The sequence below is a fragment of the Panthera pardus genome, unplaced genomic scaffold, assembly GCF_024362965.1.
Source record: "Panthera pardus isolate Hobbes unplaced genomic scaffold, ASM2436296v1 HiC_scaffold_8, whole genome shotgun sequence".
Lineage (NCBI taxonomy): Eukaryota > Metazoa > Chordata > Mammalia > Carnivora > Felidae > Panthera > Panthera pardus.
This window is the reverse complement of record NW_026527013.1, coordinates 121,302,052-121,328,673: the sequence shown is the minus strand read 5'-3', so window position 1 is coordinate 121,328,673 and position 26,622 is coordinate 121,302,052. Positions and strand designations below refer to the sequence as shown.

General features: G+C 47.9%; 1 protein-coding gene and 1 long non-coding RNA gene across 9 annotated transcripts in view; one reads left to right on the top strand and one right to left on the bottom strand.

Moving 5' to 3' along the window:
* The window catches only part of NOD1 (nucleotide binding oligomerization domain containing 1), a 77,111-nt gene extending 51,971 nt beyond the window's left edge, over nt 1-25,140 (top strand). For 5 of the 8 annotated variants that reach the window (XM_019443713.2, XM_019443714.2, XM_019443715.2 and 2 more), the window contains 5 exons: nt 1,124-1,207; nt 2,098-2,181; nt 4,615-4,698; nt 11,959-12,042; nt 24,060-25,140. In XM_019443713.2, coding sequence (XP_019299258.2) covers nt 1,124-1,207; nt 2,098-2,181; nt 4,615-4,698; nt 11,959-12,042; nt 24,060-24,132 — 409 coding nt within the window. In that variant the 3' untranslated portion in view covers nt 24,133-25,140. The other 3 variants (XM_019443718.2, XR_002078473.2, XM_019443720.2) reach the window with 3 other exon arrangements.
* On the bottom strand, nt 21,134-23,461 carry LOC128775558 (uncharacterized). Its single transcript, XR_008420342.1, has 2 exons — nt 22,835-23,461; nt 21,134-21,403 (listed from the first exon to the last, which is right to left on the bottom strand). It is a non-coding gene; the product is annotated as an uncharacterized LOC128775558 (long non-coding RNA).
* Nucleotides 25,141-26,622: the final 1,482 nt, after the last annotated feature.

Below are 26,622 nucleotides of genomic sequence, written 5' to 3'. Positions count from 1 at the left end.
GGGTAGTTCTATTTTTACCTCTTTGAGGAACCTCCATACTGTTTTCCACACTGGCTGCACCAGTTGGCGTTCCCACCAGCAGTGTTAAGAGGTTCCCCTTTTCTCCACCTCCTCCTGTACACACACTTTCTGTACAAAACACTGAGAATTCATTCCAGGGCTTTAGCGTCCCCAGGAGGGATGGTGGCAGGGCACAGGGCATGTTGCCCAGGCAGCCCCAGGTCCGCTGTGCATGGGCTGGGCAGGCAGTGCCCTCAGCCTAATAAAAATAGCTGTCGCCTACCATAGGCCAGGTGCTGTTCTAAGGGCTTTGCATATGTTAACTTAATCCTGGTAACAACTCTAGGGGGAATTTTCTTATTAGCCCCATTTTACAGATGAGGAGACAAAGATCCAAGAGTTTATATCATTCACCCAAGTGAACCTTAAATCCAGATAAAAATCCAGTTAAAACGGGAGGCCAGCGGTGTGGCTCTGGAGCCCAGCATCCTGCCGCGCAGACCCTCGCAGGTTATCCGCTGTGGGGAAGGAGGGGGCGAGGCTTCATTATTGCAGCTCCCCCCTAGACCACATCGGCCCGCCAGCACGCTGTAATAGGGTCCTCTTCCGGAAAAGCAGCGTTGCTGGTGAGGTTTCCAAGGGTGCTTCCTGATCTTTGCTTCCCGGAAGACTGACTGTGTCTTCACCAATGTCTCGCGCCCCGGCACCGAGCCAAATGGATGCTGGAGTTGGCAATTCCACAGGCCTCCTGTTTAGGCTTCTGCAAACCTGTATCCTCCGCGAGGGGCGTCTGGGACTGCCTTGTGCTCAGACACCTCCCTGCGCCCCCCCCCCCCCCCCCCACGCCTCTCGGAAAGCCCAGCGGCGTGAACTTAGTCTCTAATTGTGCAAGTACCTGATGGGCTTCTGTTCCCGAGGCTTCTGCTGCTCTTACCCTTACATTTCCCTTTGAATTGGAAACCGAGAGCAGCTCACTAAGGGGCTGGTGTGGGAATCTGCTCCAGGCCACGGCTCCAGGGACAGAGGACAGACATCTGCCGGTGAGTGTCCGGTGGGCTCGGCCACCAGCAGAAAGTGAGTGGTGAGCGCAGGCTAACGTTCACCGTCTTGCCTCTGCCCTCAGGATGTGGGGCAACAGAATCGGTGACGAAGGAGCAAAGGCCTTTGCAGAGGCTCTGAGGAACCACCCCAGCCTGACCAACCTGAGGTAAGCGCTGCCTTCCAAGACCCGCTGTCCCCAGGGTCCAACCTGGTCACTCGGCTGTACCTCGTGGTTGCCAGGGAGGAGCCGAAGGGATGCGGGTGGTTGGCTTTCCTAAGAGAGAAGGTAGTTGTGTGTGCGTGTGTGGGATTTTTTAAAGAACATCTTTATTGACACGTTAGAGGCATTACTGTTCGTCGTTCAGCTTGGTGATTTGACGAATGTACACACCAGCGTAACCACCACCCAGATTAAGACCTAGGCCGTTGCCATGGCGGGGAAGAGACCTCTCAGCAGTCTGCCCGGGTCCCTTGGGAGTTGGAAGTAGGGAGGAATTCTTAAGTCCAGACAAAACTGAAAGGGATGCCATCTGTTCCGCATTCACAGGACAGTGCTGAGACAGAGGGGGACCCTTCATCTCAGTAAAGACATCCTCCTCCCTGGCCTTCCTGGAGGCCTCGGGCCAAATCTCAGAGCCTTGGGCATCTCCGTGTTGCTCGGGTCCTTCCTAACACTGAAAGAGAGTCCAACATAGTGGGGGCAGTAGCAGACTTTCTTCTTTATGAGAACAGAGGAAACTTCTCCAGGTCTCATCGATGGGCACCTGGAAAACGTCAGCCACCTGAAGCAGAGCCCTCCCAGCGCCCCCGTCTGCCTGTGACCAGGTGTCACTGGTGTTCCATGTCCTGTCTGGACTCTCCTTGACAGGTCTGTGCCTGTCCTGATGCTCGGGGAGTATGCTCTGGAACAACAGCAGGCAAGGCTGAGCACTTCTGCTTCCTGCCTCGAGTCAGGAGCCACCTCCCAGCAGCATCTTCCGGGTGTTTCGGTCACTGAAGCCAAAGCCAAGTGTAGACGTGTCTCTGATAATTGACCCCAAGTGTTTTCCTTCCTAGTCTTGCATTCAACGGCATCTCTACGGAGGGTGGAAAGAGCCTCGCCCAGGCCCTGCAGTGGAACACCTCTCTGAGAATATTCTGGTAATAAGCAAAGCCATTTTGAGAGGCTGGGTCTCAGGGACTCTTCCAGAGACTGCACAGCCTGGAATCCTAACTGAAAAGCCGCCTTTAATTGAAAAGTCTCTAGGCCTTTCCTCAGTGTTGGGTTGATAGTTTTAATTTCTTCCTAGAATAGAAAGCAGCCATTCCTAGAAGCACAGACAGGTGTACAGAAGGGGGACGGGGACCCCAGGAGCATGGGTTCCACCTTAGCTGCCTTTGCCAGCCTCAGCCTCAGCCTCAGCCTCAGGAAAACCCGAAGGCTGGCCATTCTGTCAGGATGATGCTTACGAGACCCTCAGATACGCCTTGCAGAGCCCAACCTTCATGCACTTGGCTCACACTTTTCTCCCTACCTCCTCTTAAACTGCCTTCTTCATGCTGCTTCCTCCTTCTCCAGTAGCCACACCACGATTTGGCCTTCAGGTCCCAGCCCACCTGTCACCTCTCCCCGGAAGCCCATGTTCCTCACCCCTCTTCGTACTCATTTAGTGTATGCTGCCTTCTGACAGTGCTTTTTTTTTTTTTTTTTTGGTTTTGGTTTCCTTTTTCTCATTTGCTCTATTTCAATTTTATTTCTTTGTACTTTCGCTACTTGCCTTCCAAGGGAGGGATTTGTGTTTGGGCTCAGTGCACGTGAGCTATCAGCGAAGTTGGTTCAGCATGACAGTCTCATCATCTTGAGAGTTCTGATATTAGACCTGCTGGCCATTAGATGCATTTTCAATGGTTTTCCTCTAAACAAAATCCTTAAAAATGTTTTTAAAAGAAATATCTAAAAAAAAAAACAAAAAACAAAACCTGTAAGAAACTCGAAAAGTCGGAAGTGAAAGTACTTCCTCCCTTGTGTTTCCCAGACCGAACCTTTCTCTTCTAGCCTCCTAGCACTTGAATGCATGCTTGTGTGTATATCGCTTTTCTTACAACATGGAATCGCATTTAGCAAATGACTTTAAAAAAACATCTCAACCGTGTAGTGTCCGCATTTTACGTGTCCTCTTATGTCAGGATTTCTCCGTCTGTTGACGGAGTCAGTAGTCTATTGACTATTGACTTCTCCATCTCGACACTATTGACATTTTGGTCCAAATCATCTTTCTTGTAAGAGGCTGTCCTGTTCATTATAGGATGTTTCGCAGAATCCCAGGCATCTACCCATTAGCAGTACGTCCCCCCCTCCCCCCGACAACTGTGATGATCAAAAATGTCTCCAGATGTTGACAAATGTCCCCTGGAGGGGAAAGCACCCAGCTGAGAACCACTACTCTACACAGATAGTAAGAATGTCAATACCCAGCATTTCTCGAGGGCTGATGGTACAGCATGCATTATTCTCTGCCTTTTATACGTGTTGACTCATAGCCACCCCATAATGTCTGTACCGTGACTGTTCACCCTTATTTCTCTGGTGAGAAAACCCAGGCCCAGAGAAGTTAAGCCGCCCGCCTGAGGCTGTGGTGCCAGTAGGCAACACACGCCCGGCATGTCTGGCTCCGGAGCGCTCTTAAATAGCGTCATCTTCTGCCTCACTCTCTCTATCCCTCGTTCCCTCGAAGGGCTGCACAGCATCCCATTGAATGGGTGTTTGCAGTTTAGTTTCCCAGAAGCCCCTGCCGATGCTTACATGTGTTCACATTTCACGGTATAACCGTGCAACGCGGCGATCGGTACTGCATGTGTAGATCCTTGTGCGTACATCTTTGCACACGGAAGTGTGATCGTTGACTCAGAGTATAACACATTTAAAATTCAGCTAGGCGCTACCAAATTGCCCTGTGAGGAACGATTGTTTAATGTTCTATGTCATTCTTTTTCCTTATTTATTCTTTTATCCACTGGCGTGACAGGGTCCAATCCTGTTTACAGCCGGGAGCTTCTAGCCCTGAGTGCTTTATCCAGACCACTGCTGCTTTTAGGAACAACTAAGAGGCTTCCTGAACCTTGACTCACTGAACTTGGGTCCTTCGCAACTGGCCTCAGAGCAAAGCGTTGAGCACATTTTAACGTGCAGTTGGCAGGCTTTTCTAGGTCTTCATATGACAGACTTTTTGGTAACGTGCTGTCAGGGGTGTTCAGGGAGACTTGGGGGCTGGAGGAAGCCTGGGAAGTGGGCCTTAGCCCCTAGCTTCTGTGAGAACGGAGGGTGCAGCAAAGATGGGCAGGGAACGTGGGCTCCTCTGTGGCAGCAGGACTAAGGAGTAGGAGCTTGGGGACAGGATTTGCACTAGAAATGAGCCTTATTTATTGTCTATGGGGCTCAGAGGCTGGGATTGGGGCCTGGCTGTTTGCTCAGTTCAGCAAGCGATTAGCAGCATGAGCTGGAGAGATCTGGGCTGGGATCCCACTTCTGAGAACTCATTTAAAAATGTGTGCCAGGTAGGGCTCCCCTGAGTAAACACTTGCTTTCTTTTCTAGGCTCACCAAAAATGAACTCGATGATGAAGTGGCAGAGAGCTTGGCAGAGATGCTGAAAGTCAACCAGACGTTGAAACATTTATGGTAACTCAGAGAACCTCAGAATTTCAGGCTGTGCTACTTTTATTTATGATTTACTTTTCAAGTTTTTTTTAAATTTTTACTCGTTAGCATACAGTGCAATATTGGTTTCAGGAGTAGAATTCAGCGATTCATCACATACAACACCCAGAGCTCATTGCAACAAGTGCCCTCCTTAATGCCCATCACCCACCTGGCCCATCTCCCACCCGCCTCCCTCCACCAACCCTCAGTTTGTTCTCTATGCTGAAGAGTCTCTTCTGTTTTACTTACCTCTTTCTTTTCCCCCCTCCCATATGTTCATCTGTTTTGTTTCCTTTTTTTTTTCTTTTTGAGTCCTTTTCTTCCTTCGTTCCTTCCTTCGTTCCTTCCTTCGTTCTTTCCTTCGTTCCTTCCTTCGTTCCTTCCTTCGTTCCTTCCTTCCTTCCATCTTCAAGTTAGTTAACATACAGTGTAGTCTTGGCTTCAGGAGTAGAACCCACTGATTCATCTCTTGTATATGACACCCAGTGCTCATCCCAACAAGTGCCCTCCTCCATGCCTGTCACCCATTTAATCCCCCTCCCAACCCCACCCGTTCCAGCAATCCTCAGTTTCTTCTCTGTATTTAAGGGTCTCTTATGGTTTGCCTTCCTCTCTGTTTTTATCTTATTTTTTCCTTCCCTTCCCCTATGTTCATCTGGTGTGTTTCTTAAATTCCACATATGACTGAAATCGTATATGTCTTTCTCTGACTGACTGATTTTGCTTAGCATAATACCCTCCAGTTCCATCCACATTGTTATCAATGTCAAGATTCATTCTTTTTCATTGCCGAGTAGTACTCCATTTTATGTTTGTACATCTTCTTTATGCATTCATCAGTCAATGGACATTTGGGTTCTTTCCATAACTTGGCTATTGTTGATAGCATTGCTATAAACATTGGGGTGCGTGTGCCCCTTTGAATCAGCATTTTTGTAGCCTTTGGGTAAATTCCTAGTAATGCAATTGCTGTGTTGTAGAGTAGTTCTATTTTTTATTTTTTGAGGAATCTTCACACTGTTTTCCAGAGTGGCTGTAGCAGTTTGCATTCCCACCAGCAGTGCAAAAGTGTTCCACTTTCTCTGCATCCTCGCCAACCTCTGTTGTTTTCTGAGTTGTTCATTTTAGCCACTCTGACTGGTGTGAAATAATATCTCATTGTGGTTTTGACTTGTATTTCCCTGATGATGAGTGATGTTGAGCATCTTTTCATGTGTCTGTTAGCCCTCTGGATGTCTTTGAAAAAGTGTCTGTTCATGTCTTTTCCCCATTTCTTCACTGGATTATTTGTTTTTCATGTGTTGAGTTTGATAAGTTCTTTATAGAGTTTGGATACTAACCCTTTATCTGTTATGTCATTTGCAAATATCTTCTATTGGTTGCCTTTTAGTTTTGCTGATTATTTCCTTTGCTGTGGAGAAGGTTTTTATCTTAATGAGGTCCTAATAGTTCATTTTTGCTTTCAATTCCCTTGCCTCCAGAGACATGTTAAGTAAGAAGTTCCTGCAGCCAAGATCAAAGAGGTTGCTGCCTGTTTTCTCCTGTAGGATTCTGATGGTTTCCTGTCTCACATTTAGGTCTTCCATCAATTTTGAATTTATTTTTGTGTATGGTGTAAGAAAGTGGCCCATTGCATGTTGCTGTCCAGTTCTCCCAGCACCATTTGCTAAGGAGACCATCTTTTTTCCATTGGATGTTCTTCCCTGATTGTCGAAGATTAGTTGGCCATATATTTGTCAGTCCATTTCTGGGTTCTCTATTCTATTCCATTGATCTGTGGTCTGTTTTTATGCCAATACCATACTGTCTTGATGATGACACCTTTGTAGGAAAAGTTAAAGTCTGTGTTTGTGATGCCTCAGCTTTGGTTTTCTTTTTTCAACATTACTTCAGCTATTCGAGGTCTTGTGTGGTTCCACACAAATTATAGGATTGTTTGTTCTAGTTCTGTGAAGAATGCTGGTGCTCTTTTGATAGAGATTGCATTGAATGCGTAGATCGGTTTGGGTGGTATTGACATTTTAACAATATTTGTTCTTCCAGTCCATGAGCATGGAATGTTTTTCCATTTCTTTGTGTCTTCTTCACTTTCTTTCATAAGCTTTCTATAGTTTTCAGTATGCAGATCTTTTACCTCTTTGGTTAGGTTTATTCCTAGGTATTTATGGTTTTTGGTGCAGTTGTAAATGGGATCCATTCCTTGCTTCCTCTTTCTGTTGCTTCATTATTGGTGTATAGAAATGCAGCCGATTTCTATACATTGATTTTATATCCTGTGACTTTGCTGAATTCCTGTATCAGCTCTAGCAGTTTTTTGGTGGAGTCTTTTGGATTTTCCAGGTAAAGTATCATGTCGTCTGCAAAGAGTGAACGTTTGACCTCTTTGCCAATTTGGATGCCTTTTATTTCATTTTGTCTGATTGCTGAGACTAGGACTTCCAACACTATGTTGAACAACAGTAGTGAGAGTGGACACCCCTGTCATGTTCCTGATCTCAGGGGGAAAGCTTTTTCCCCCATTGAGAATGATATTAGCTGTGGGCCTTTCATATATGGCTTTTATGATGTTAATGTATGTTCCTTCTATCTCAACTTGTTTGCGGGTTTTTATCAAGAAAGGATGCTGTATTTTGTCAAATGCTTTTCTCCATCTATTGACAGGATCATAGGGTTCTTATCCTCTCTTTTATTAATGTGGTGTATCACATTGATTGATTTGCGAGTACTGAACCAGCCCTGCAGCCCAGGAATGAATCCCACTTGATCATGGTGAATAATTCTTTTAATGTACTGTTGAATTTGATTTGCTAGTATCTTATTGAGAATTTTTGCATCTAGTTTCATGAGGGATTTTGGCCTGTAATTCTCCTGTTCTACTTTTGAAAAATATTTTTTGAGATGGGGTGCCTGGCTGGCACCGTCGATAGAGCATGCGACTCTTGATCTTGGCTTTGTAAGTGTGAGCCCTGTGTTAGGTACAGAGATTATTTAAAAAGAAAATCTTAAGGGGCGCCTGGGTGGCTCAGTCAGGTAAGCGACTGACTGGCTCAGGTCACGATCTCACAGTTCGTGGCTTTGAGCCCCACGTCGGGCTCTGTACTGACAGCTCGGAGCTTGGAGCCTGCCTTCGGATTCTGTGTGTCTCTCTCTGCCCCTCCCCTGCTTATCCTCTCTCTCTCTCTCTCTCAAAAATAAATATTTTTTAAAAATTAAAAAATGAAATCTTAAATGCAAAAATATTTTTTGAAGGCGCCTGGGTGGCTCAGTCGGTTGAGCACCCGACTCTTGATTTCAGCTCAGGTCATGATCTCCCAATTTTTGAGAGATCGAGCCCCATGTTGGGTTCTGTGCTGTCACATGGAGCCTGCTTGGGTTCTCTCCCTCTCTCTCTGCCCCTCCCTAGCTCATGCTTGCGTATGTGCACGCATGTGCTGTCTCAGTAATATATTTCTCTCTCTTTCGTATATTTTAAAGTCTACTTATTTTTGAGAGAGAACGTGTGAGTGAGAGTGGGGGAGGGGCAGAAAGCGACAGGGACAGAAGATCTGAAGTGGACTCTGTGCTAATAGAGGGCCCAACGCGGGGCTCAAACTCACGAACCATAAGATCATGACCTGAGCCAAAGTCAGATGCTTAACCAACTGAGCCATCCACATGCCCCAAGAAAAGATACTTTGTAAGATAAAATGGACGTGCATAAAATTCACCCTTTAAAAATGTACAGGTCAGGGGTCCCTGGCTGGCTTGGTCAGTGGAGTGTATGACTCTCAATCTCCAGGTTTGGAAGTTCCGGTCCCACGCTGGGTGTAGAGATTACTTAAAAAAATAAAATCTTAAAAAGACAATAAAATGTATAGGTCAGTGGTTTTTAGCGTATTCACAAAGTTGTGCGACCATCACCACGATCTAGTTGTAGGGGAGTTTTACCTCCCCACCGCCCCCACTGGAATATACCAGTGTGCATTAAGCCTCCCCATCCTTCTCCCCCAGTCCTTAATCTATTTTTTGTCTCTGTGGATTTGCCTGTTCTGGGCATTTCCTAGAAATGGAATCCTACAATGTGTGACTCGTTGTCTGTGTTCTTTCACTTACGTGGGTTTTCAAGGCCCATCTACATCCTACAACGTGTCAGAACTTCATTGTGCCGTAGGGCTGACACTCCGTTATATGGATATTCCACATTTTGTCCGTTCATCAGCTGGTAGACATTTGGGTTGTTTCTACTTTTTGGTTGTTGTGAATAACGTTGCCTTTTCGATTGTTGTGAATAATGCTGCCTTTGACATTCGTGTGCATGTCCGCGTGTGGACATACGTCTTCATTTCTCTTGGGTATATGCTTAGGAATAGAATTGCCGGGGCAAATGGCCACTCTGTTCTGAACTTTTTGAGGAACTGCCGAAGTGTTTTCCAGAGTGGCTGCTCTACTTTAGGTCCCCGCCAGTCACGTAGGAAGGCTCCCATTTCTGCGCATCCTTACCAGCACTCGTTAGTGTCCATCTTTTCGAATCTTGCCATCCTAGTGGGTGTGGAGTGGTGTCTTATTGTGGTTTTGGTTTTCATTTCCCTCATGACTAACATCGGGCATCTTTTTGTGTGTCTCTCTTGGAGAAATGTCTCCACATCCTTTGCCCATTTTTAATTTTTTTGCCCTTTTTTTTTTTTTTTTTTAAAGTTTAGAGAGGGAGGGCGGGAAGAGAGCAGGTGCACGCGTGCGAGCAGAGGAAGGGCAGAGAATCCTAAGCAGGCGCTGTCAGCGCAGAGCCCGAAACAGGGCTCGAACCCACAAACCTTGAGATCATGACCTGAGCCAAAATCAAGAGTCAGACGCTTAACCAACTGACCACCCTGGGTTATCTGCCTTTTTATTACTGAATTATTGGAGTTCTTTATAACATCCTGCATACTAGACATTTACTAGATACATGATTTGCATGTATTTCCTCTGTGGGGTTTTCCACTTTCTTGTTAGTGACCTTTAAAGCACCAACACTGTTCATTTTGATGGAAGTCCAATTTATTTTTTCTTTGGTTGTTTGTGCTTTAGATACTTTACTGAGAAACTGTTGCGTAATCCAAGGTCACAAAGATTGACACCTAAGATTTCCTTTAAGTGTTATAGTTTTGCTCTTGCATTGAGGTCTTTGATCCTAAACGCTAATTTCTGGAGTTAACTGTTGTGTGTGATATGAGGCAAAGGGTCCAAACTCCTTCTTTGGCATGTCCCGCTGTTCCAGCACCGCTTGTTGAAGAGACTGTCTTTCCCTGTTAAATGGCCCTGACGCTTTTGCCAAAACTCAATTGACCATAAATGTATGGGTGTATTTCTGGACATTCTATTCTAGTTCATTGATCCGTTTGTTTGTCTTTATGCCAGGATCACACTGTCCTGATTGTTCTAACTGTGCAGTAAGTTTTGAAATCAGGAAGGGTGAGTCTCCCAACTCTGTCCTCCTTTCTCAAGGTTGTTTGGGCTATTCTGGGTCGCTTGTGCTTCTGTATGAGTTTTATTTTTATTTATTTTTTATTAAAAATTTTTTTTAACGTTTTATTTATTTTTGAGACAGAGAGCATGAATGGGGGAGGGGCAGAGAGAGAGAGGGAGACACAGAATCGGAAGCAGGCTCCAGGCTCTGAGCCATCAGCCCAGAGCCCGACTCGGGGCTTGAACTCACGGACCGCGAGATCATGACCTGAGCTGAAGTCGGACGCTTAACCGACTGAGCCACCCAGGTGCCCCTCTGTATGAGTTTTAGATAACCTTGTTAATTTCTGCAAAACAGCCAGACTGTGCTACTTTTATGTCTGTTTTGCTGTTGTTTTTCTGGCCTGTAGACTTTCTTTTATCTCTTTCCCTTGGGGCCCAGCCTGGAGGGAGAACAGAGCTAGAACAGGGCTAGAGAGCGAGTCTTGGCTGTTGGGTGGTGCACAGATCACACTGGCCCTTGTCTTCGAAGGTGGCCCCAGGGGACAGGTGCGCCTGAGCACTGCCATACTCATTGGCTCCCTTGCCAGGTCGTGGCTGGAAGCAGCTCACCCAGCAAAGTGTAGGTGGTGGTGGTGGTGGCAATCGTGAAGGAGGGGATTAGGAAGCAGCAGAGTTTGGCTGAATGCACGATTCTCTGCTCACTTCTAGGTTCTATCTTTGCTCCTCTTGCAAAAATGTCCAAGTTACATTGTGGTCGTTCTTACCAGGGAGTCATCACCTCTGCCACTGAGCCCAGGTGCCCCCCTTTGGGGCATGTGGCTGGGAGATTGGGGCCCCTCCACAGCACAGCCATAGTCCCGTGTGCTCGGGCAGTAATGGTGACAGGCGCTCCCTGCCATCGGGTGCTGTGGCAGAGACTGTGAGGACTACTTCCTTTATACATCCTCCCACTGAAACCTCGGTTACTCCCATTTTACAGATCAGGCAACCGAGGCATAGATAGTGTAAGCTTATTTCTTCAAGGCTCTGTGGCTGAGAAGTAGGGGGTGGAGGGTGTGTGTGTAGGAGGGGAGCTTTGAACCACTGCACTGACTGCCTCTTCATAGGGTTGGCCCCTTCTCGCCTAATTTCTATAATCTCATCAATCATGACAGGGCAACCCTGTCTTCCTGGTGGGGCTGTGTTCTTGGGTCAGTGGCCAGGATTTCTTAGGGTCAAGTTGAGCGGTAGGCTTTTATTCTACCAATAGCCAGGAGTGAGGAGTGGGCCTGTGATGAAGCAGAGACACCTCAGTGCCTTGGGTGAATTTCTTGGGTGTATTTCTTGGGTCGGAAGCATAGCTGCTCAGGGGAGCACTTCAGAGATCGCCCGGGCTCCCCAGCTCTATTGGAAACCTTGGTTTCATTTGGATCACTGCAACTAGACATAATGGGGTGCGCCCTTAGAGGCCCCATTATCGATGCTTTCCCACTGGGACCCACGAGTGGAAGCAGGAGAATCGTCATCTTCCCTCCCCGCAGGAAAAAATGGGAAAAATGCCGACACATACATATCTGGGTTCGTGTATTAAATTACCTACGTGTGAGTGCACAGATCTATTAGGCTCACTCTAGAAATGTACCAAAAAATTAAACGTCTTAAAAGATGCCCTGGAGATCTGATCTGGACAGCCTCAGCCAGATTAAACGTCACGTGGACACAGCGCTTCCCCGGACCCCGTCTCATGCCCACCATGCCCTTACCATTCCTTAACGGAGGGGGCAGATTTAATCCAGTATCATGTATCTGATACAAGATATGTTCTTCTTTCAGGCTTATCCAGAACCAGATCACGGCCAAGGGGATTGCCCAGCTGGCAGACGCATTACAGAGGAACACTGGCATAATGGAGATTTGGTAAGACACATGCGCCAGTCGTAGTGATGAGAACAGTGACTGTCTACTCAGCACCCTGACTGGGCGCCAGGCACAGTGTAGAGCATGTGCCATTTATTCCTCATGTTTCCAGTAGTCCCGGAAAGCAGGCTGGTAGTGTTTCCACTTCACAGAGGCAGAAACTGAGCCCCAGAGCAGTGAGGGAATACTTGCCCAAGGTGCCACCTAAGAGGAGAAGCTGGAATCTGGTCCAGGCTGCCTGACTCTGTGGCCGGGGCTCCCCTCGTAGGCGCCCTGCCCTCCTCTACCTCCCCGCTATGCACGGGGCAGATGGCCCAGGAAAGGGATCCTGCTGAGAGTGAGTCACTCGGGGACTCAGGAGGCTGAGACGTGGATGGGGTAGCTGGCGTTTGGGGCCCCTTCTTCTCCTTTTCTGGGCTTTGCCGGGCTTGAGGAGACACTTCCCTGCTGGATTTGCTCCGACTTGTGCTCTTTCTTCCTATTTCTGCTTGGAGGAGTTGTTATGCTAGTGGGAGGGAGCTGGATTGTTTTGCTTCTACAACACTGAGCCCACTCCACTTCGTTACTGCCTCATAAGACCCATACATCGTCCCCCCTAAGCGGGTCCCGGCCTGTGGACTGTGTGGGCAGGGTAGGGGGCGTTCCCATCAGTGACAGGTGCGGCAGCGGCCTGGGTGCTGGGGATGTGGCGGTTAGGCGGACGGAAAGGGTCCTGATGGCTTGAGAGCACTGGCTCACCGGGGCTGCGGACAGGGGGCCCTGAGCAGGCTCCCCGGCGCTCTGGAGTGTGCCGTGAGCCTCAGCCTGACACAGCCCTGCAGCGTGACCATGTGGGGCACCTAGCGGGGTGGGGGGCACAGCCACATTTCCCTTGAGGACACGGGCCACAGGAGGGGTTCACGCTCTCCCGTGGCTTCCCTGAGGTCCAAGGAGCAGCCTCCCCGTGAACTCAAACCCTCAGCTCAGGGGGTAGTTACTCATCAACTACCTCATTTCGTCCTGCCGGGGGAGAATTCCCCAGCCAAAAAAAAAGTACATTGAGGTACAGCTCCTTGACCTGGGCTCCCAGCACAGCGTTTTTTAAACTTTGCTTTGGAACTTGTTAGTGCATCATAAAATCAGTTGGGCGGGTTGCAACCAGCATATTATTTGGAAAACGAGGTCGAGCAGAACACCAAAAGTCACCGTGCACAGAACGAAGTATTTTATAATCTTGGGTCAGATGTGGGTATGTGTGCCTGCGTGGATGCTGGTTCAAGACGTAAAATGTAATTCTCGTTTGGGTCGTGCTTGAAAAAACATTTGGAAGACTCTGTCCTAGAGGGGAGAGCCCAGCTCCAGCAAGGCTGACGGAGGACGCTGGGGCTTGGGTGCGTGTGACCCTGTGCCCGCTCCTGAGTCCGCAAGGCATGTGGGAGCTGTTGGAACTCTGGTTTGCATTAATCGCCAGCCCCCCTCCTGCCCGTGGTCCCTTCCCTAGAAGCACGTCAATTCTTGCTGACTCTGTGGTTCAAGAACAGCAGGCAGAGGGGGAGGAGGGGGCAGGCAAGGCTGCAGAAGTTTGCAGACAACAGTTGGCCTCTACTTTTCTCGGAGGCTGATTAGGACAGTTGTAAGAACACGTAGCTGCTTTAACTCTGTCCGGCTTGAAAAATGTGCATTTGTTGCCTTGGAAGGACCACTGTTCCTATACAAGGAACTACGTGTGCAGGGCCAGGTGTCTTTAGCTTGAGGGTGTGCTACCCAGGGCCTGGAGGCGTGTGTGTGTGAGTGTGAGTGATGTCATGGAACCAGGCTTAGTGACGTCCTGTGGCGTCGGCCCTGTCCAGGGCTGTGGGGATGAGGGAGCAGCTCTGTCCGCAGTCACCAGGGGCACGGGGACTCATTGTTTGTGCTGATATTGATTTCTACCTCATCCCTGTCCCATGAGAACTTGCGGTCTGATGCCCCAAGTGAGTTCTGCTTCAGAGACAGGAGGCAGGGTGAACAATGCCCTGACATTGCGCGGCATCTATCATACCGCCGGAGTAGCTTCCTGGGAGGCTGTCTGCTCCAGACTGTGAGCTCTTTGAGGGTGGAGCCTGGGTCATGGTGTTTAAAAAAAAAAAAAAGTCAAGTGAGTAAAGGTGAAGGCCCGATGGGCTTTAGCAAGCAGTTCCTGAGTTGGGCGGCATCCCTTCCAGAAAGTAGAGGGGAGCTCTGCTGAGCCAAACAAGAGAAAGGTTCTTAAAGGCAGAGGACATCAACAAGGAAGAATTTATTAGCAGGGAGTACATCGTTGTAAGCAAGGTTGCCCTCCTAGGGAGAGCAGGAAGGTCTGACAGTAAATTTCCTAGTGTTGACCAGGAAATTCTATGCTGACTGATTAAAGGCTACATTCATTCCTGGGGTGTTAAAATTAGGTTGGATTAGGTTAGGTATTAACTGGTTTACCGATTTGGGGCCTTAACCTAAGCGATGCTATTTTGGGCCTGTGTGTGTGATGGTGGTCCCCGGGGTGCCTGGGTGGCTCAGTCGGTTAAGCGTCTGACTTCGGCTCAGGTCATGATCTCGCGATTCATGAGTTCGAGCCCCGCGTCAGGCTCTGTGCTGACAGCCGGGAGCCTGGAGCCTGCTTCCGATTCTGTGTCTCCCTCTCTCTCTGACCCTCCCCCGTTCATGCTCTGTCTCTCTCTGTCTCAAAAATAAATAAACATTAAAAAAAAAATAAAAAACAGTGGTCCCCTTTTGGACCGGCCTCTCCGCTTTGCTGAGAGCTGTGATCAAACTTTAGGGCATTAGCGCCCCTCTCAGCTAGTGCTCTGTAGTTCTCGAAGCCTTTGTTGATCCTGTGCGTGGCATTCTCAGGTCATGATGTTTTCATTTTGTCTCTGTGACAGTCACAGGTTACGAGCTCAGGTTTACATTCTGTTAAGTCACTTTGTCCTCTTTGCACCTTTTTGGACGGTCCAGTCTGAGGGAGACCATTTGCTTAGCGGTTGGTGGCCTCAAACATGCATTTAAAGCATTTAAGAAAATATAACGCACCAGGGAGATTCTTATGATAAGCAGGGTCCTCCCCAATGTTTGCAGGGTGCTTTGAAGCCCTGGTCTCCAAGACCCAATGCCATCAAAATCAGATAAATCAAAAAAAGACCCTGTGGAAGGAGTCATCTTCTTAAGGCAAGCGCCTTGTTTTGGGATATGATGTAATCGAGTTTCAACTTTCCCAGGAGTGTAATCCAGGTGGCACCTCCTTGCTCAGCTAAACGATAATCAAGGGCTATTCTGTTCTCAAGAACAACACTGGGCAGAGAGTCTAGGGATCGTTGTTGGGCAGTTGTTGCTTTAGTGGCGATGTGACAAGAATTTCAAGAATTAAGGAGAAGTCCCTGATCATAGCTTCGTTTGTATTTATCCCTAAACAGAGAAGTAGAGGTTTGCCAAACAGAGTCCTGAATCATGAAAGCCTCCTGGGAGGTCCTTTCCAACTCATGGTGTAAATTCACAGGAGTTGACCAACGATAAAAGTTAGATTTTCTCCCGGCCTGAAATAAAAGTTTGCTCCAAAGTCCAGAGGGTGTCCCAGTGGCCTGGGAAATAAAGATAAGGGCATTACCTTTCCTAGCCGATGCCAGAGTAAAGGAAAGAGGAGAAAGCGTGTCATGTTCAGTTCATGTATGAAGCCTTGATCAGGTGTCTTGAGCAGAAGCCGTCTACCTTGGGGGCGGCTGTTTCTTTTCCTTGTCAGTTTGATTTGTGGGTCTCCAGCGTCTGCATGGGACCAGGGCTCAGGAGGAGCCCTCTTGAGCCATGTGATATGTACCCCAGGCTCAGTGCCTTCTGATTGTGCAGCACTGTCCATGGTCAGGAGTGCTTTGTAAGGTCCTTTCCAATGGGGCTCAAGAGCTGTTTTTCTCTGGTGATGTTTCCAAAATACCTAATCACCACCAGGCTCTAGACTGTGACCAACAGGACCCTTTTAATTGGGATCCCAGATGCCTTTTTTTTTTTTTAATGTTTATTTTTGAGAGAGAGAGAGAGACACCCAGAATTCGAAGCAGGTGCTGAGCTGTCAGCACAGAGCCTGACACAGGGCTCGAACCCACAAATCGCGAGATCATGACTTGAGCCGAAGTCAGACGCTTAACTGACTGATCCACCCAGGTGCCCCTATATTTTAATTTTTTAAGCTCCATGCCCAACCTGGGGCTTGAACTTACAACCCTGAGATCAAGAGTCACATGGTCTGTTGATTGAGCCAGCCAGGCACCCCTAGATTGGTGAATTTATGAATACATTTCATAGTTAGAAATGTGTTTTTTCCTGGTACAAGAGCACAAAACAGGTTTTGCTAACATGTGCAAATCTGTTGCATACAGAGAAACTAAAGAGAAAAGTGGATAAACCTATGTTAATACTTAGTGTTTTCTTATTTGGAAGTGATCTAGATTTTCAGTGAATTTACCTTACCATGTAACTTAGCAAAACTTTAACGTTTTGGGTTACCACCAAAAAAGAATTTGGAAGCTATTTAAAAGTTTACTTATAAACTTTCTTATCTTATTTACATCTATTTAATTTACTTGTTCTTAACAATTATATGTGGAGTACCCATAAAACTTCATAGGCAAACTCAACCATTATTCTGTTTAGTTTTCTTTTTTTTCTGACAGATTTTGCAACAGAGATATCATGAAACTAATCTGACTTTCAGTAAACAAAAGCAGAATAAAAGTTTCATATTTAATGCTGATAACTCCAGGGGCACCTGGGTGGCTCAGTTGGTTAAGTGGCCAACTTCAGCTCAGGTCATGATCTTGCAGTTTGTGGGTTCAGGCCCCATGTTAGGCTCTGTGCTGACAGCTCAGAGCCTGGAGCCTGCTTCGGATTCTGTGTCTCCCTCTCTCTCTGCCCCTTCCCTGCTTCAGCTCTGTCTCTCTCTCTCAAAAAGAAACAAACATTAGAAAAAAAAGATAAACATTAGAAAAAAAACTTTTTTAAATGCTGATAACTCTAAAGACAGGTCTATTTTAATTAAACCAATAACCTTAAATTAGCTTTAACACCAAATATTTTCCCAGCTCACTTTAACCCAAATGTTTTTTCTGTCTAGCTTTCTGAGTTTTAGAATGCCCCATCCTTACTGGCGCTTCCCTTCAAACCATACCATCCAGAGGTAGAGAAAATATCACACATTTACAACATACACGGACATACATACAAATACACAGAACAGATGCAAACAAATTCTTATGGCTTTCAGATTTACTAATGTTTGTAGACAGATGATGGGCCCAATTTCCAAGTACGTCCCTCTCTCTCTCTTTTTGGTGAACAACGTCCCTCTAAAGTTTGCATTTCAAAGAAGGGCTCTTAGGTGCTAGAGAAGATGGGGGTAGAAAATTTATAGAGAACGTATCTAAGTTTTGTCCGAGGTGATTTGGAGCATTATCTGCCTGTTACCAGAGGTGCTGGAGTCTGGGCACAAGATCCCTGTTAGCAATTTGCATGTTACTTTATTTATTTTTTATGTTTGTTTATTTTTGAGAGAGCGAGCAAGCGAGACAGAGCATGAGTTGGGGAGGACTGGAGAGAGAGGGAGACACAGAATCCAAAGCAGGGTCCAGGCTCTGAGCTGTCAGCACAGAGCCCGATGCGGGGCTCAGACCCACAAACTGTGAGATCATGACCTGAGCCAAAGTCGGACGCTTGACAGACTGAGCCACCCAGGTGCCCCAGCAGTTTGTATTTTAAGAAGACCTCTGTGTTTACATTTCAAAGACCTATTAAGGGACAGAGAAAGAATGCAAAGACTTCTTTTTTGCGCTAGTAACATTCTTCACTTTTGAAAACATGGAGGGGTTATTGGGCATATATCTATTATTCAAATGTTTCTTTTTTAATTTTTAAAAAATGTTTACTTATTTATTTTGAGAAAGAAAGAGAGCAAGTGAGCAGGGGAGGGGCAGAGAGGGAGGGAGGGACAGAGAGTCCCAAGCAGTCTCTCCACCCTGTCAGCAAGGATCCCGACTCCGGACTCAATCCCATGAACAGTGAGATGATGACCTGAGCCGAAATCCAGAGTCAGTCGCTTAACCTATTAAGCCACCTAGGCGCCCCTATTATTCAAATGTTTCTAGGAAGCCGAATTAATTGTTCTGTTGGGTGATAGAACACAGGGCAAGATATCAAGAAATTCAAAGTGATATGAGTGAAGTCTTGTTTATTTAGCATCCTGTGGTACACTGCCCAATGTGACTTTAAGTCTCAGCACCTTGGGTCCTGAATGGTGAATTATGTTCTGGAAACTGGTAGGGCAGTATTTTCAATAGGGGCCTGAATATTATTTCTGCCTACATGCAGCATTTAAAGAGAGAATACATGAGTACTTGGTTATAATTAAATAAAATGCTTGATTCATCTGGGAAAAAATGTACTCTTTTTTCCTTAAGTACATGGCAATTTTGTCCCAATATCCTGACCGTTGATGATGTCCACAAAAATTTTGAGAGGAACCAGAGAGGTTTGGAGATTGGTAAAGATAGGTGGGTTTTGATTTGTTTGCGGAGTTGCACGTCTGGTTTTGTAGAGATTTGTAAGACAAAGATCGATTCCAAAGAACCAGATTCCAGCCTGAATGTCAAGAGACAGGCCCACCTTTTTAACTAAATTTGCTTCTTTTTTTAAAAATTATTTTTAGGGGCGCCTGGGTGGCTCAGTCGGTTAAGGGGCCGACTTCGGCTCAGGTCGTGAGTTCGAGCCCCGCGTTGGGCTCTGTGCTGACAGCTCGGAGCCTGGAGCTTGTTTCCGATTCTGTGTCTCTCTCTGTCTCAAAAATAAGTAAACATTAAAAAAAAAAAAATTTTTTTTTAAAAATAAAAATTATTTTTATACATTTTTTGAGGGAGAGGGAGGGAGACAGCAAACCAGGAAGGGGTAGGGAGAGAGAGAATCCCAAGCAGGCTCTGTGCTGTAAGCACAGAGTCCGATGTGGGGCTTGAACTCACAAACTGTGAGATCATGACCTGAGCTGAAACCAAGAGTCAGAGGCTTAACTGACTGAGCCACCCCGGTGCCCCTAAATTTGCTTCTATATATCAGGGGGATTAATGGGAATGAACAGAATGGTACAAAGCATTTTAACAAAAAGCCTTCTTCACGGTTACACACGTCAACCTTGGCTTCTATTAGCCTCTGAACACCAGCCTTCCTCTGATCATTTGTCAGAAGGCCAAGCAGAAATGTTATTGGTCATCTCTTTCCTCTGTGAAGGGGAGGTGGGTGAATAGTCAAATCTTTTTAATGTTTCTCTAAATTTGGTAGGATCTTCTGAAAGTGGAGGAAAAAGGGCTTTGTAGAAGATTTCCTGCCGTTTGGGGGGCATGAATTGGGGCAGGAGACATCTGCAAAGGCAATCGTCCAAAAAAGTCTAAGGCCGACAGAGGTCAATTACAGTAAACTAAGCCCTCCTGTGTCGTCGTAGGTGCTTGGTGCTTCTGTTAAAGTCACTTTCTGGCTTTCAGCATTTACTGAAAGAGTAAATATAAGGAGTAAATATAAAGAGTAGCCTTTATACTTTGAACCTAGAGGTCAGGCTGGATGTTAAGAGGGGAGTTTTCATCAGAGGTGGACACTTACCCGTCTTAAGTCTAATTTTTGTTCTTTTATGTTGTCAAGGGAATCCCTAAGGCTAGCCGTTCTAAGATAACTGAGAGCTTTTTATAAAGAATTTTTTTTTTTTTTTCCAATAGCCAATTTAAACGATCTGGTACCTGGCCATTGATAAATAGGATGTTACTAATTTCAGTAGCAACTCAAAACCATAAGCGGCTTAACCGAAAACTCCAAAGAGGTGTGTCCCAGAGGGGCAGAGACGAGGCAGCCCCCGTGACCCAAAAGTTTACTTCCAGGACCAGGCTGAGAAAGCAGACAGCTTCACTGTGCCGGCCGGAAGAATGAGGTCACGTGTGCCGTGTCTCCGGTCTCCCCAGAATGTGAGACACCTCCAGGCTCATCTGGGGCAGGCAGACGCTAATGGAGTGGCATTTCCCAGCACTTGACAAGCAAGCGGTTGAGGCAACAGAGGCCCTTATGGGCTCGGACCTCTCCTGACACTTTCCTGGGAGGCGGCATGGCCCCGACAGAGCACGCTGCTTATAACTGTGTTTCTGGGTCCCCGGTCTGTCGGACTGGCCACCACGGTGCACCCTGGTAGGTGTGCCCTCCACGTGACAGAAACCAGAGAAAGGTCACAAAGCCAAGCTCTTAGGACACAGAACAAGATGAAAGCAAAATTCTCTTATATTCATATTAACAGCCCCGCCTACACCTTGGGTCTCTGGGGCCAAACTAATCCGTAGGAGAGATGTGCCTTCGGTGTTTTACAGTGTACCCTGCCCCCCAGATGTTTGCTTAATCTACCCCGTTCCATGACCAATTTCTCCTACTGGGGGTTCTTTGAGTTAGATGACAAGCACTCTAACAGCTTTTAGGTGCCTGACTTGTGACCACTCGTGGCTTTGGCTTCCAAGATGTTTCCTAGCAACAGCCTGTACCCCATGTGCGCGTTAACCACAGCAAAGTTTGTGTAAATGGCCACGGGTCCGATGCGACTGGGACCTCGCTGGTCTGTGAGGCGGGCCCCAGCGGCGGGTTTACAGGGCCCATACCTGTGTTCTGTCATACGATAATTCCTCTCCGTGACACTCAACACAGAAGACACAGACAAAACAGTGACCGTCTCTGGGAGGAAATGATCAGTAGCCAAGGAGTATTCTACCACGTTTTTACCGGAAGTGGCTACACCCAAGGAACTGGTTCTACAGTATTTTCTCCTGCTAACTAAATCTGGAGACAGAAGGATTCTTACCACACTCGTTCCACCAGACCCCGCAGGCAGAGGTGCCTGGAGGCCGACGTGGTCAGAAATCTCACCTTCTGCTGGCTGCACGTCAGATGTCCCAGGATCTCAGCTGCAGCAATACCAGGCAAGCACCTGTCCCGTGAGTTAGTATCCTGCCGATAATGCCAACCAAAGGGAAGGAGAAATTCGTCCTCTACCCTTCAAGGTCTTCCAGCTGGGCTAAGAGTTAAATTTGCATAAAACAGATTAACCAGGGGAAAAAAACCACAGAGTTTTATTATGAGTGCACAGTGGGCCAAAATGGCCAAGGCAGGCAGTTTTCCTACATTGTAGACAAAGAGACAATAAATGAATCCATGAAGAATTGACAGGTCAGGGCACCTGGGTGGCTCAGTAGGTTAAGTGACCGACTTGGGCTCAGGGCATGATCTCACAGTTCATGGGTTCAGGCCCCGCGTCGGGCTCTGTGCTGACAGCTTGGAGCCTGCTTCTGATTCTGTGTCTCCTCCTGTCTCTCTAAAAAATAAATAAATAAACATAAAAAAAATCCGCAGGACAAAGAAAACTCAATTAACTTCAGGAGTTCCAATTAGTAAGGAATTGTCGACAGAATTTGGGGTGTGATATATATTAGTAAAAATTAACAAGGGGTGTTTATACAGCTTTCTTGCCTCTAAATTTCCTATCTGGTAATAAGGTCTCTTTACCTCCCTGGTAAAGGGAGGGTAATCTTTCAGATGGGAGATTTACTTCCTGCTTCCAGGGGACAGAGGAGGGTCCGAATGCCCTTCTTGCGCAGGCTGTCTCTTAAATAAGTTTTATTTAAAATAATCAGTATGCCATGGGGCCGTCTGGGTGGCTCAGTCGGTTGGGCATCCGACTTTGGCTCAGGTCATGATCTCACGGTTCATGAGTTCGAGCCCCCTGCTTCGGATTCTGTATCTCCCTCTCTCTCTGCTCCTTCCCTGCTTGTGCTCTCTCTCTCTCTCCCAAAAAGAAAGGAAAACATTACGACAAATTTTTTCAGGATGCCAGCGCAGCACATTTTGGAGCAGCCTGTCCTTGGCCCCTATAAAACCAACTAACTAGAGCTCTTTTACAAATTAACGTCAGCAGTGCCATCCAGAGGTGGGACAATATGTCGTGTTTATAACGTACATACAAACACGCAGATGCAAAGACCCTACATTACTAATATTTGTGGTGTCGTATTTAGTCTCTTGCTAAATCTTTTAATTAACCTTTTAATGAAACTGTTTTTGGAATCGTGAAACCTTTCAGAGCTGCTGCTTTACGCAGCAATTTACGCAGGTATCCCAATGCGTTTTACTTGGGGAAGCCGTGCTCTCAGATGCGCTTCTAAATGCCCTCACGCCTAATGGGAACGTTCCCCATAGTGGCCGTTGTACTTCTAGGTGGTTTTTGGTAACGTTTTGCCATTTCAGTAGGTATTCACAGGTCCTGGCGCCATCGTGATCAGACATAAAATGGGCAGGTGGGCTGGAAGGTGGCATGTCTGTAAAATTTAAGGATCCCGTTAGCTGAGCCTTTGTTTACACCAAACAACCCAAACCTTCACACGCCAGCGGTAACCAAAACCTGTTAACCTCGGACTGGGCTGGCGGAGAGAAGGCTATGCCTACTACCAGCCATTCCCAGCACGGACCCACCCACTGGTCTCCACTACGGAGACTGCAGACTGGAAATGGGGACTGCGGATGGGAGCTGAGGATGAATTCCTACGTGAACTGGCGGGCTGACCCAAGGGTAAGGGCTGGCGCTCTGTGAGAACCACCCCCCATCCCACCCCCATTGCTCTGTGCTGACCCGTTAACCCTAGACTGACAAGCCTGTTAGGGCAGGAGCTCCGGTGCAAGGAGGGGAGTACGAATGGAGAGGGACTCCCCGGTGGCACCCCGGAAACATGGGGAAACAGGCGAGGCTGACCTTGAACTCAGAAGCGCGCTGGCAGGGCGCCCTGCCTGTGGGTCTCCTTGGCCCCGGAGGCCGGAGGAAGTTCGCTTCAGATCCCAACGCTGCCACCAAGTCTGTTACACAAAATTCAGCCGAGTAAATGTGAAGGTCTGACTGGCTGACCGGTAGAGGGAATAGCATAATGCCAAGGCTCGGAGGCAGGAAGGGGCCTGGTGCCCTTGAAAAACGGCAAGATGTCCGTGGGCCCTGGGGTTCAGAAGGCGCGGGAGAAGGGGCAACAGGGGGCAGAGGAGAGGGGATAGACTAGACCATAAGAGATCTGTGGGTCGTGCCACGTATTCGGGTCTGTATCCTAAAAGCAATGGCAAGTCGTGGAGGGGTGTGAAGCAAAGAGGGATATGATCAGATTTGCATTACAAAGACCGTTCTGGCTCCTCCAGGAAAATGGATTTGAAGAGACCAGAAGAGTACATGTAAAGGGACCAGGCAGGAGGGCACTGCAGTGCTCCAGAGAAGAGACGATGGCGCTCAGACCACCATGGTGGTGGTGAGGACGTGGAAAGGTCCCAGGGAGGCACTCCGGGGATGTTTAGGGAATAAGATAGAACTCTGTGATAGATAGACTACAAAGATGAGGGGGTCAAGGCCGACCCCCAGGTCGCTACCTTGCACAGGTGGATAAAGAGTGGTCCCGTGCACTGAGCCAGGGTCCCTGGGTGGCGTCCAAGTGAAGATGTCAAGTAAGTGGAGCCACACGGGAGAGTCTGGGCCGCAGGTCCACTCACGTAGGGATGAGGTCAGCTGGGGAAAAGGGCCAAGCCCCCAGTCTAGAGGAAATCCAGTATCTAGAGGCCACATACGGGAGAACATGGGAGAGGAGACGGAGGTGGAGTGGCAGACACAGGAGAAAACCAGAGAGCAAGAAATCAAGCCGAGCAAATGTGGTGGTTCAAGGAGGCAGGGGAGAGAACAGCCAAACGCCCGTGAAGGACGGGACAGACGAGGCCTGAGACAAGGTCATTAAGTTCAGGCTCCTAGAGGCTATTGGTGACCTTAGTGAGACCCAGTTCATAGAGCGACGACAGCTGGAAGGGAGTAATCTTACCAAGCAAGTGTCTGAATGGAGCACGTTCCGGAACTTCTGGGCCACGTGAAGAACAGGAGGGTGTCGGGAACACGTCCCGGAAAGGCTCCTACAAACCGCTAATGTTTTGTGTTCTTTGTTTCTCCCCGACAGCCTAAATGGAAACTTGATAAAGCCAGAGGAGGCCAAAGTCTTCCAAGACGAGAAGCGGATCATCTGCTTCTGAGAGGCCGCTGCTGTGCACGGGGTGTGGGCCCCGGGCGGCCCACTAGCAGAGCCAGCCGCCCCGTGCATTCGCCCCTCTCGGAGTCTCAGGGGACCCTGCTGCCTTGGTGACGGGCACGAGCATCCCTGAGCAGCTGTTACAATTTTGCAGGGCGTGAGTGTGCCTGGCAGGCCGTTTTACTTACTGTAAATACACTATGAAGAGACGTAATGCATGTGTAGGGTTATCTTTATCGGACATTAGAGGAAGAAGACTGAGCTCAAACACCTGCCCTGAGGACCCCGGAGATGAGTTGGTCACGCTATCTTCGTGGAAGAATTGATGGTATAGAGTTAGTGCCAAACTTCTTGGAGAAAAGGTGCTCGACGACCAAGTGTTTTACCTGGAATAGTCTCTTCCTCCTCCGTACTCCCCGACAGGTTGACGGTCTGCTCACCTCACCGCTGTAGTTACTAGGTCTGTGCAGTGTTGCGATTTGATCCACCCAAGGTTTTGCCAAGGCAAGGGCTCCTCCTAGGCTTTTGTTTTCGTCCTGGAGTCTCACTCTGCTGACAGAGATCACCGGGTGCCCTCTTAGCAGGTCTAAGAGAAAAGAGTGGTGTCCTCGTAACGTTGAGTTTCCGCTCAGGGCTTTCTCACGCTGGGCTCACCTCCTCAGGAAGGCGGATGGGCGCGGGCACAAGTGCTCTGCCCTAGGAAGAAGAACCTGTGCCCCTCCTCCAAAAGGAATAAGGCCTGGCTTGCCTTTGTGGCCCTGGCCTCCAAGCAGAAGCTTCTGTCTCTCTCTCGCCCTCTTGAGGAGGGGAGTTTTCTCTTTGCCCCAAAGTCCTTGGGAGGATGACTGAACTAGGCCAAGGGGGCTGCTGAGAACCCAGCTAGCAGAGCAGGTTAGACACCGACCATCATGGCGGCCACATGCTGGACGTTAAATGGGGGTTGGGGGGGGGGCGGCGGTGAGATTACCAGAGAAATTGTTCTACCAATTTATTTGTTAATAAAATATTGAAAACACTCCTTCTAATTGCCCGAGTCTGGGGTTTTTAAAAGGGATTCAGCCTGGGATCCCTGTACTGCATGCCTGACTCCCTTCAGAGACAGGGCCCTGGGGTGCGGTGCTGTGAAGAGGCCGGGGAGGGAGGCCAGAGCAGTCATCGGTATGGTCCTTCGCAGGCCTCTCCACCTACCGAGGGACGAAGAAAAGCCGAGGAAGTAACTGAGGCCTTTCCCTCCATCTGACCTGTGAATCCACACAGCTGGCTTCTTAGAGGAACAGACTTGGTCAGGGGTGGCTGGGGTTAGGATATGGCCCCTGGGCCCTCGCCCCGCGCTCTAGTGGGCCCTGGCGGGCCATGTTCCACACGGACTCCTTTCTGGGTCTGTTCACTGCTGCGGGGAAGATCCAGGTGGACCTTTCATCCACTGTGGCAAGATAAAGATCCAACAGGAGAGGGGAAGCGAGGGGGGTGCCTACTGACAGTACCTTTGAGTTCTCGGAGGCCCAGTCTGGCTTTGTACAGCAGCCCCAGTACAATTTAGGAAGTTAACTCTGAAAATCCTATCCAGCCATTCAGCCACGTGGTGGCCGTCCCCCTAAGGCACTGCTTTGGTAGCTGCCCCCCACCTCTGCCCTCACCCCAGACCCGACTACTCACCTAAGAGTGGCTGCTTCACGGGGTGACTGTCTCTACCAGAGATTCTGGGCAACCAATGTGGAATGAGCGTGGTGAGCTGATGGCCAGGGGTGCTTCGACCTCAGACTTGCCGACTAAAAGAACTATACAGATTCAGGTCTTATTAAACCACTAAAACTAAACTTTTGAGAGTCTAAAGTTTACTCAGAAACCACCCAATAGTACTGCTCTTAGAGATTATCAACATTAAAACTGCTGCCTCTAAGGAAATTCGAATTTATGTAGTGTTGGCTTAAAGTCTATTTGGAAATGCTCTGGTCTTCCAACGGTAAATGAAGGATTTTCTATTTCTCAAGTCTCCTAATTTGCTGGAAAGGTTCTCCATTACTCACTGGTGAGTTTCTGCACAAGAAGAGGAGACCTTTCCTAATCAAGAAGAAGAAATCCATTGAAAATTGGAAAAAAAAAAAGCCACAGACTTAGGACTGTTTCCTCCCACAGGACATTTTGGTTGGTTTAGGGAAATGACAGTTCCCATATTTCAGACCTGGATTTATGGCATGTCTGTGCTGATTTGGAACTTCTAAAAAAAAAAGCCAGGTCAAGTCACTAGGTGGCTTTGGGCCAGCACCTAAGACTATCGGAATCTTAATTTGCTTTTTGAAAAATGGGAATCCTAGAGTACTGCTCACAGAGTGGTTGCGAGGACCAGACGTGCTGACGCATGGTAAGCAGCACAGCAACGTCCGGCGCAGGGTCCCTGCTCAGTATACGCCAGTTATCGTGAAACCGACATTGCTCATTTCAGCTCACGATGGACCGCCCAGGTGGTTCTCTTCTCAACGCTTGGGCTTAGGGA